The sequence below is a fragment of the Nilaparvata lugens genome, chromosome X, assembly GCF_014356525.2.
Source record: "Nilaparvata lugens isolate BPH chromosome X, ASM1435652v1, whole genome shotgun sequence".
NCBI classification, from domain to species: domain Eukaryota; kingdom Metazoa; phylum Arthropoda; class Insecta; order Hemiptera; family Delphacidae; genus Nilaparvata; species Nilaparvata lugens.
In genome coordinates this window covers 22454547-22466589 of record NC_052518.1, presented here as the reverse complement: position 1 = coordinate 22466589, position 12043 = coordinate 22454547, and the positions used below count along the sequence as shown (strand labels likewise).

Below are 12043 nucleotides of genomic sequence, written 5' to 3'. Positions count from 1 at the left end.
CGTGTTTTATTGTCTTACTCAGTGTTTCAAGTACTTTAAGTAAACGTGGTATGTTGAATACACGAGCTTCGATATAGCTCCATAAAAAGTAGTAGGAAAGTGACAGTTCCTGTTAACAAGGTGGATATGAAGTTCTTCATTGAATATTTCATCGTTTCTCTTCATATATGGCATATTGAAATCTCACGGTATTAAGGTTGATAAAATATCTTAATTCTGGCAAAGAAAATCGCGCAGCATCGATAACGATCTGAATTGACGTTTCAGATCTTTTTTCGTCAAAACTTTCTCGACGCTCATTCAAAAACGTAAGTACCAATAATGAAGTTCGACTTATGTCACAACAAACAGTCAATATTATTCACCATTGATAAAAAATACCTTAATCTTCATCAACCAACGTTTCCACCGCAGATAAGGCAAGGATATCTCTTACACGGCACTCTTGTCTCCAAATGTTTTCCGTACGTATATAATATTTTATTTTCTTCCCTCTCTCTAATTATCAAAACAAAAATATCCAAGATACATACTGGAAGCTACTAGGCAGTGAATTATTATTAATCTAGGAAGAATTGGAACGATATTTGAAGGCATAGATAAATGATATTCCTGTTTCCTGTTTGATAATATTCTAAACGTCAACTTGGTCTTACAATCTGTCGCCCCATAGGGGGCAAACACACTCATATACACCTACTCACACCCACATTAAAGCACACATACACACTTACCAGTTAAACGTTGCTTGGGATCTAATTTCATTTGGTATCCCTCACCTTGATTCGATTAGGTTTTTGGTTAGGTTCGGCGGTTTGGACTATGCTATGCTCGACAGGCATAGCCGCAGGCAGGCCCCCAAAATTGTCCAATTTCCGGTCAGAACTCGCACCTTTCCTCTGGTCGTTTACTCAATTTGTTAAATCTATTAAGCTCCTCCTTTGAAAGTTTCCCTCTACTACATCAACACTATCTCCTTATTACTCCGCTCTACCCATGCACGTATCTAGAACTTTGGTTCAGGGGAAACTCTTCAATTTTCATGCAATCAACAATTTATAAGATAACTCTGTGGGTTGTTACTGTTCAACAGAGCTGGAATCCATTGAAAAGCAGACCTCAAGAGCCTGTCAAATTAGAACGTCTCAATAGAGTGTGAATTTTTGGTGGGTGAAGTGTAGGCTAATAGTAAAGTGATCTAGTTGAGTAATGCTGAAGCGGTTACCAGCAAATTTCCCCTGAGGAAAAAGCGTCGATTCTTCTTTTTCTTCTTCTTTTCCTTCACAAAAATTTTCTATCCTCACACTTATTCTCATTGAATTTCTGGAGTCCAAAAAGAGAAAACCAAGTACTATTAATAATTTATTGAATGCTAGTAAACTTTTTTAATGAAGTCCACTGGTTCTTGAACTGGAAAATGTTTGAAAAATTTAGCTGTTGATAACTAAGTGTTGATGAAACTTTGAACGTTGATAGCTTCTCAGTGGCGGATCCAGGGAAGGAATACAATGACATGAATAATTTAAAATTAAAGCGTAAGGAATGTAAATAGCCAATACCAATGAATATACATACAATGTACATATATATATATATATAAAGATACCAGTGTTATTCATGCCAACGTTATGAGAGCCCCAAATCTGCAATAGAATTCAACAGTCTCTGTTGAAAACCCCACAAAATTTTCGTGAAGCCCCGGACTCACGATCCAGTGTTCAACCTTCTGAATCAACCACTGTAGCTACTAATAATGATCGATCGATTCCAGCGGTATCCACTCAATTTATAATCATGGTGAGGGGTGTTGGTTGATAGTATATGATCGATATTACAATATAATCCTAGGCAATCGAAATAATACACGAATTAATTGGAGGTCTGATAGGAAAAACCTTTTCTTCTTTCATTCTAGAAATATTTTTCATCGCCACACAAACTGAAAAATGCGTTTTCATTCTCTTTTTTTTCAAAGGCACATAAACGTAATGCAGTTCTTTTGGTCGCACATAGGTGTTTATGTAGTTGTGAATCCTACTGCCATTCAGAGCAGAGTGGAGAGCCGACCGTTGGTTTCCTCTCATTAAAAAGTCGAAATCAAAGTGAATTGGAGCGAATGCTGCTGTTGGGGAAGAAAATGCTTGTAAATGGCGATCACTGAAAGAGTGAAGGGTTGTTTTCAATGTGAAAAGGGTGGGGGGATTAAGTTGTGAACTGGCGTTCATAGACAGTGTGGGGAAGTTTTTGGAAGATTTAAAACAGAAAAAACGAGGAAAAGAGCTGGAAACATTGCAAGTAACATTGCAAATTGAACATTCATTTTTTGCATTAAGCAATCCTCATTCATTTTCGCTAGCCAGTTTTCCCTCTGCATACACATTTACGCGATTCCATTTCTCTGAGCCAGAATGGTGAGGTGAGGATATCGATTTTGTAGGATGCTTTTTTGCATCCTAGGGAACTGCGAATCGGTTTTCCAGTTTTGTTGAAGCCCTCCTAGAATTTCTGAAGTACAAAATTTTTTAACAGGCTTGAGGCAAATTATATAATCACATTGATACTGAAAAAACATTTTTTATTCTCTAAAGCTGCAAAACAGAAAATAGAATAGAAAACGTAATATGCGTATAACACATACGTACATCAATGAAAATTAATAAGAAATAGCATTTGTTCAAATGCTAATAATCATTGTCTACGGATAATTATATACGTTTATACACTTGAATATAGATAAACCCAATAATCCTGTGGATAATCAATCAGTACCGACTTAATATGAGCATAACCAGTATTAATCAAATTTTGTTTATTTTATTTCATTACCACTTGAAAATGGCTATAAATAGTCGAAACCTGTTATGGTGAATAGAACATCTGCTATCAAATCAGGCTTAGGTATCTATCTATATCTATATCCTCCTAATGAATTATGATCGCAGATTGCTCTCTGATTTCAGGCCTCCCTAAGGGCCTAGAACTCACAATTATTATTAAAGAAAGCGTTCTCTAACCATTTTTCGATCATTACTCTTCTCTACTTACAAATAGATTTCATGTTTGAATATTGTGTTGTGACTGTATTTAATTGTGTATTTTCAATTTTGTGTGACCTGGCTCATGTACTGATGTACCCTTACTCAAATAAATATCATTCAATTAGTGAATCAAATATTATTATTATTATCAGAGGAAGTGTTAATGTGATGTAATTTCAGTTTCATGTTAATTTTTGCAAACGATAATTAATGCTGTGTTGACAACAATGATGGTATCAATTTGGTGGATGATGTCAGGATGTTGGCTCTTTATTATTTCCCTATAACAATCGAGACGAGCGATCATTTCGAAAAAGTGCAACAAGGGAAACTGGAGTTTGTAGAGCTTGAGAAAAGATAGGTGCTTGTTAGCTACTGCGCTTTGAAACACAAGACGAGTCGAAGATAAGAGAAGACTTTTGAGCTTGGGGAACGTTGAAGCGTGTGTGGGTGTAGGTAGACGATTTTATTCAAAAAGCACATACCATTACAGTAGATGTATGTGGTGTGTTTGAGGATGAGGATGGAAGGCAGAAACTAATATCAGCCAGATCTGTGAGTGGAAGAAGCCCTCGTGGAAGGATAAGTAGAAGAATAGCGAGTAAAACTGCTTCAGTGCTTGGAATCCGAACGCAGGGGGCAAAATTTCTCATTCAAGATATCTTTCCAGTGCTCTTTCTTCTGACGCGGTTGTTTTGTTTTCTTGGATCATGACTTCTCTTTCGCTCTTTCAGCTTAAGCTCTCTCTATCCCTCTCACACTCGCCCTATTACAGCGATGGCTTCACATTTTCTGGATATTCCGTCTTACACATATATGACACACAAAAATAGCTTGCTTCCACTTCAATAGACTCGCTTCAAGTTCGTAGTTTTCAGGCTACATTTTCTGGCGATTTTAACAAGCGGATATTGTCCATCTCTTGGTCCACTTTCTTCTCCATGCGTATTTCTTCCATGCTCTTCGTAATCTGCATAAACGCTCTTCACTATAAACGTTCCAAAAACTAAGATAAATATTGTAAATTACGAATGAAATTCAATCGAAAATTCACTGATCAATGACTAATACTTATAGTTACTTCGTCATTCAGCAAACCTAAATACAATAACCATTTTCTTATCAAGGCTTGAATCAATTAATTTGAATCATTGAATGCTTTGTGAAGTGGGTGCAATAGCCAACAATTGCCAAATTCACCAGAAAGTTACAGATTATGAATACTTTATTCAGAAAGATTTGAAAATTACACATATTTGGTGATTAATTTGATGGAATTGGATTCTATCTGTAGTTTATAATATTTTTCAGCAACTGTTTGTTATTTTATTGACGATGTAATCATACATTTGTGATTACTGGGTCATGGTGATTGATTTCATTGGCGATCAACGTCAAAGAGGTCCCGTGTCATATTGAACGAGATATTTGAATGATAGGTATGGATTTCAATGTTACAAATCAACTCATCTACGTTTGATAAGATATCTTTATTCATATTCATTTATTCAACACAATACAGTAAACCAAACACTTCAATATCAATTGTCATGCATACAATATACATGTAGCAGATACTTGATATGCTAAGGATGTATAATAATATTATTGAATTTCTTCATTGGGAAGATATTTCAATTTGTAGGGCTATATATTATCATCGAATTAGTTTCATATGACGAGTAAGGGAATTAAAGTATTGATTTCAAATATTTTCGCTTCAATTGTTTATCATTTAAAAACTTTTGAAAAAAATTTTCCTAAATTTTTAGAATCTGAAATATCGTTGTCTGAATTATTTTATAATATAGTCAAAGTCAGTTTCAGTTTTACTTTGGAGTTTTATGGAATAATACTTATATTATGGAATAATACTTAGGTAGTTTGTGTGTCAATTATGTTCGAATTTCAATTTATTTTGTAGGAGGAAGAGATGCGTCAAGCCCTGGAGCCAAAGTATGCGCACCTTTGCGACGATTTGCACATTGAAATCTGCGCGCTCGCTCCGCCCGCCGAGGCTCATGCGCGCATAGCGTACGCACTCGCCGAAATACGCAAGTACTTGGTGCCTGACAGTAACGACGAAATACGTCAGGAACAGGTGATTTTGAATTTCAATTTTACTGCCAGGAAATAAATAAATGAATATGTTTATTGTAATTCAAATGTACACTAACATTAAAGATAACATAATATAAGGAACTACTGGCAAAAAATAACCTGTTCGCCGGGAGCGAGTTAAAATAACAGTAATAGACAAGTAAACAAAGAAGTATTGACAATTGCTTGGTCAAGTTTTTCTTTAGAATCGTTTATGAATAATAATAATAATAATAATAATAATAATAATAATAATAATAATAATATAATAATAATAATAATAATAAATTATGTTTATGAATACAACCCTGTGTATTGTAGATGCCTCATTCCGTGTAAATTCGGATTCCCACTTATTGACAGTATCAGTAGCAGGTTCCTGGTAGACTGCTGTCACCTTTCCTGACTCTCCGGGAAAAAAAAACTGAATAATAATATCCTTGTACCCAATATCTTATATATTTCATTTAAACTCCCATGTTCAATTAAAATCGGTTGTGTGTTCATGGAAAGATGTTATTTTATATAGATTTCAGAGAGTTTACAATTATTTATTTTTTGAAGCACTGCCGATTTATGTAGTCACATCAAAATATAATATTTTATTGATATTCATATTGCATCTTCATTGTGATTAATAATTTTTCATAGACTACTTTGTAGAATTCGTTAAAAATTAGCTATTTACTGTCATTGATGAGCCAAAATATTACACGAATAAAGAACTCTAATGTAATATATTATGAGATGTGTTGAATGTTGTATGTTTGACTGTAGCCAAAAGTTTCAATTATTCGATGAATGAACAGATGCGGGAAATCCAGGCGGAAAACCCGCGCACGGTACCCCCGTTGCTGGGAGGCGGCCGATCCGGAGTGAGGGGAGCGCGCTTGCCCCATGGGACCCCGATGGGGCCACCGATGGGTCCCCCGGCCCCCATGGGGCCCCCCCAGAGGGCTGCACCTCTGCTGCAGGCGCCCCCTATGCCCCCCAGGCCACGGGCCCAGCCTGGCAAGACCAAAGTACTGTCGATTTTGGACCGCGCTCGAGTTGCTATGGAGGAATCGTACGGAACATATGAAGATCCATCCGAAATGTCACAACAGGCCTTCTACGATGCGCCCGCTCAGTTCAATTCTGCACCCAGGCTAGTATCAAACACTCACTTATTCCCATTTCAAAATAGGTACACTTATCGATACTGTACAGAGTGTTTCCGAACTCCCTACCAACATTCTAGGGCATTGCTCCTGCGTATGAAACATATCCAAGTATCATTTTTAAACTGTCTGGAAGTCCTTAATTACTCATACATCAGTCGTCATTTTGTTTCTTCCACTTACCATTTATTTCTAAATAATGAACATTCGGAAGTGATGCATTACATAAATATTTATGACTAGGCAGCACTTCAAAAAATATGACTATTTTTCCAAACTGAACTAACTTATTTTAAATATTGAATTTCCCTAACTAAATTTCTCTAAATATTTTTTAAATAACCAAAAAGCTGTTGATTTTACAATAAACATACAATAATAACGTTTTATATTGAATCAAATTACAAAACAATTGATGCCTCGTTTTTCAAGATTGGCAAATAGATATGGCAGCTTTAGTGATAGGTGACCCAGTGGCGCCATTTCACCAAACTGCTAGAGGGGGGGGGGCGAAAACCAAGAGGTATGAGATGGGGGGGAGGAAGGAATACGCCCAAAGAATAGAGGGTCCTGGATTTCCCCATAAATGTCACATTCGAAGATGTTATTATATGCATTATTTCCTCCAGTTTTATACAAAATAATGTGGTTGAAGTATCAATAAAAGCATATAGGCCTACATTATTAGTTAATCATGAATTATTTATTAGAAATATAGGCCTACAGAGAGGCCCTAAAGTAGGAATACACTGAAACAGATTTCTTAAAAATCATGGAAAATGATAAATTTTTCTTTTACAATGACAATTTCATTGGAGATCATATTCTAATTGGAAAATAACTTTCAGTTAGAAAGCTTAAGAAACATTAAGCTCTTCTCATAATTCTCACCAACTCTGTACATACATTATTGATTGTCTGATTGTGCCCTTTCTTTTGCTTTCACTGTGCCATCTTGCAACTTGTTAATTCTCACGTTGAAATTTATGCAATCACTCACTTATTATGCCCTCATCAATAATTGTACCCATTCTATATTTAAGCTTCAACTTAAATATACCACAAAGAAAAATATATTCTTTATTACTCCGTACCCATACTTTCAAGGCAATTTTGCTACTATGTTGATACTGTAGAAGGAATTATACTTCTGCTGTTTAAAAAAAAGTATTAAATCAGTATGAGATTCTAAGGATTCGTGTAGATAGATCCGCATTTACATTATTCATCTTATCCTTGAGGGGACCAAAGCCCCCCTGCCCCCCTAAATGGCGCCCCTGAGGTGACCACTGGAGGTTTGATGCAGTGCACGCCAAGGCATGCTGCTAAAGTCTGCCTCAATAATACAATAATGTGAACAATCTTCATCTGCTTTGCATGTTATTCGTAAGCGATTTTAGATTATTTCAAACAATAATGAAACGTTACATAACCATCTAAAGGTAGGTCACATTTATCACTATAGCTGCGTATCTCTCTTAATATTTGTTCAATCTTGAAACAATGAGGTGTCAATCGATTTTTTATTAAATTTGCTATAAAATATATTTCTGAAAGTTCTTTGTAAAATTAGGGGTTTTTGGTTATTCAAAAAATAGAATTTTCAAACAGCCACCATGAAAATAAACAAAATGGTGGCTTATACATGTACGGGATATGAAATACATGTTTGACGCATCATCATGTCTGAACTACTCATCTGATTAACATGAAATTTCGCATGAAGATTCTTAATTTATCAAGGATGGTTATGGGCATATTTTCATTTTTATGAATCGTTCAATTATAATTTTGATAATTGAAACAAATTTATACAATGTGTCATACATAGTTCATGTGCGATAGAAGCCCAATAAGATATTTCTCTATTGTAAATTATTACAGTTGTTTATACTTCTAATATCAGCATGGAACCAAACAACTAAATTCACTTATTTGTGCTTTTAACACTTGTTCTTTTATGATAAAATATTAAATCTGTAGGTTGTTAATTCCTATTTTGTCTATGCAATTCACCGGCCCAATTCAGTTCTGCAATCAATCTAGTAGAAATAATTTATTTATTTCACTTTCAACATTATTTGCATGATGAACATCTTGTCACAGAACAAAAAAATAAATACAAATTTAAAATAATGTTTTTTTCTCAAGATTATATAGTATACCCATAACAAAGTATGACATTATAAAAGGTCATTATAATAAATTTCATTCATTCCATTATGTACCTACTAGTGTGGAACTTTCAGAAAGGCGCAACAAAGGCTAAATTTCTACTATTCCAATGCATACAGCAGTTTTATAGTGAAGGAAACTTGTTGATTGCAAAATGCATTTTTATACAAGCTTAAAGCTCATGTGAAGCGTATCATACGCTCAGAAAAAAAATTATAATGCCCGCTATTTAGTATAGACTGCAATAATGAGTGATAATAATTTTCAACTCTAGCAAATTTTGGCAATAAAGTTGAATTGCGAAATATCAAGGACCACAGTAATATGAAAGTACCACTTAACATTTTTAAGATACCAAAATGGAGCATTAAATCCTAAATATTCTATAAAGTCAGTACCGTAGCATTAAGTCAGTAGCAATTAATAAAGTAACATAAAGTTAAACTGAAAAAATTTGTTAGGCTATACAATTTAAGCAGTCGAAATTAAATAGATAAGATCAAGTACGAAATCAATAAATTATCAGAAAACACCTTTTCAAAATACAAAGAAAGCTACGAATCCACAAAAATTCTAAGTATGAAGTTTAACCTTCCGGTAGTCGCGCCCTACTCAATCACACGAGCAGTCACGTGTTGTATTTTTTACAACATCCAATTATCCAAGTGTTATGTACTCTACTGACAAAAACATATTAATTAATCGTATAATTACTTTTTCCATCTTCTTGGATTATTTTACGCCTATGAACATTTGGATGATTACCGTACCATTTCATAGCCCAATAAGGTATACATCAAGCAAAGCCATCAATTCTGGGTTATTGGTTCGTTTACAGTCCCTGTATACAGTCTTTCCCTATCTTATGCACAGTGCGACTCATGCACTGTCGCGACTAAATGGCACCTAAAGACTGAACCATTGCTCGGTTGATACTGCAACTCAGTGAAGTGATGGGGGGAAAGTTTTGGAATGCATAGGTAACTCATTCACTGACACCACCTCATTCAATAGCTTTGTGCAGCAAAAAAACTGACACTGTTGTACTTTTTACAACAGCGCGACTGCCGGAAGGTTAAGTGTAGAGTATAAGCTTGATATAGTCATTCCATACTTATATGGCTGTGAAGTAATACTCTATACCATAGCGTGACAGTGACTGTTAAATTTATATGTATAATTCCTCTATGATTAAAGTAAATAAGTTATACATTATAGCAAAGGGTCTTCATCATATATTTATGCTTGCTCTAATTACATTTTATATTACTCATAACATATTTTCCAAGAACAGGAATAAGAATAATTTTATGATAACTTGAACAAAGTAAAAATAAGTTATTAAAAAATACATATGGTATACCAGTATGCCAATAGATGTTTTGTCTTAGTTATGTATGACTTCAGTAATTATTGGAGGGGACTTCAATAGTAGGTTGGGTGAAATGAATAAATGTTTGGCAGAAGATAAAATTGTTAACACTTTTGGAAAAAATTAGTAGAGAGCATGGATGAAAATCTTTTTATTCTATTGAGTGGAAGATTAAAAGGCGACTCTCCTGGCAATTATACGTTTCTCAATAGCAACGGAAAAAGTACAATTGATTATATCTGGGTCAACACGAATTTTATCAACGTAGTTTTGGATATGATAGTTTCGAATTTTGTGTTGTCGGCCGACCACTTGCCTGTTATCGTGAAAACGAATTTGGGAGAGATGGTGGGTGGAATAGATGAAAACATAAGGAACAAAGAAAGACTGGTTTGGCGAGCGGATAAGAAGGAGCTTTACAAATTGTCGATGGCTTTATCAGATAGATTAGGAAATTTTTGTGATGATTTGAACAGCGAATATTCTAACCTAGTTATCTCTATCAAACATGAGGCCAGATCACTTGAAATGATAAAGAAAAATTACGGCCCCATTCATTTCAAAAATAAGCCATTGTTTGATTTAGAATGTAATATTAAAAAATGACTGGTACGTCAAGCTTATAGAACTGCTAAAAAAGTAATTTTACAGAAGACTGTCTCAAAATATATTTATTTGAACAAAAATCTTATAGGTTGTTATTAGGGAATAAGAAAAACCAATATTATAGTGATATGAAAAATAGAACTTCGAATGTGAAATCTTCAAAAGAGTTTTGGAATGCAGTTGAATTTTATAGAATAAAATCATTAAAAACAAACTGTATTAGCACTGAAGCTTGGAAAGAAAGGAGATCCCAATGAGCCTAGCAACTATAGGATTATTGCCCTAATTAATACAATTGTGAAAATTCTCACAAGAATAGTTGAGATCTGTTTGTCGTTGTGGGCGGACAGAAGGACAAAGTGGGTTTAGAAAAGGTCGAGGCTGCATTGATAACATCTTCGTCTTACACTCAATACTATTTCAAAATGTAGAATTCCGACATACGGCTATCTATACATTATTTGTGGACTATGAAGCTGCATTCGATGGAGTACCTCATTATGATCTGTGGCACAAGTTGGGAAGGGTGGGAGTGAATGGTAAGATTATAAGATTCCTTTACAGACAGCTTTACAGACAGGCAGAGCTGATCCATTTGAATGTATCTATCCCAGTAGGTAGAGGCGTTTTACAGGGGGATTCTATTAGCCCACTTCTCTTCTCTTTGTATATTTCAGACATAGAACATTACTTTAGAGAGAAAGGTTTATCTGGCATACCTATAGATGATTCCACTGATGTTCTAATTCTCTTGTACGCCGATGACATTGTCATCTTTGCAGATAGTCCTTCCGACATGAGAAACAAAATAAAATGCTTGGAGGAAGTCTGAAATTGAGGGTCAACATTTCCAAAATCAAGATAACTCCATTTCATAAAGGAAGGTTGAGAAAAAACAGACCCTTCTATTATAAGGGCGATGAAATAGAGGTCTGCATAGATATAAATACTTAGGCGTGGAGTTTAGCTCTTCAGGTCGTTTCAATGTACACTGCTCATCTATAATATCCAAATCCAAAGGTGTCAGCGAAGTAATGCTACAGGTTTTGAGAAACGCTCGTTCGGATTCATGGGATAGCAAAATAAAATTGTTTGAAGCAGTAGTCCTTCCGACGGCGGTGTATGGGGCGGAAGTATGGGGCTTGGCCTGTGCTGAGCAAGTAGAGAAAGTTCAACTCTGGTTTTTCAAAAGACTATTGTTTTCAGGCTCACGTACAAGGAGCTGGGAATTACGTTTTGAGACAGGAAGAGTAAAAATTGTTAATGTGATCGTCTTCAAAACTTTAACATGTTTGATGAAAATATTAAACATCTCAGAAGACAGGTACCCAAAGATTCGCCTTAGAAAACTTATGATTTTTTCTGGAAGTCAGTTCTGTCAAAACATAAATAGTCTCAACTGGGTGAATTTGATAAAGTATCAATTAAATTTAGCCTCTTCCAATACCGATTGGAACCAACAAGGAAATTTGGTTGCATCACTTAGTAGGATGGAATGGGATATTGTAAATACGCATGGTTCAGCATTGTACGAAGCAGACAAACAGGAAGCATTCAATTCAATTTCTTTCCCATTATAAAAGGTGTTAAAT

At 35.0% G+C, this 12043-nt stretch overlaps 1 protein-coding gene across 4 annotated transcripts in view; it reads left to right on the top strand.

Annotated features, from left to right (window-relative positions):
* The window catches only part of LOC111053995 (KH domain-containing, RNA-binding, signal transduction-associated protein 3), a 290245-nt gene that overhangs the window by 263285 nt on the left and 14917 nt on the right, over positions 1-12043 (top strand). For all 4 annotated transcript variants that reach the window (XM_039443016.1, XM_039443017.1, XM_039443018.1 and 1 more), the window contains 2 exons: positions 4963-5139; positions 5948-6285. In XM_039443016.1, coding sequence (XP_039298950.1) covers positions 4963-5139; positions 5948-6285 — 515 coding nt within the window. The remainder of the gene's footprint in view (positions 1-4962; positions 5140-5947; positions 6286-12043) is intronic.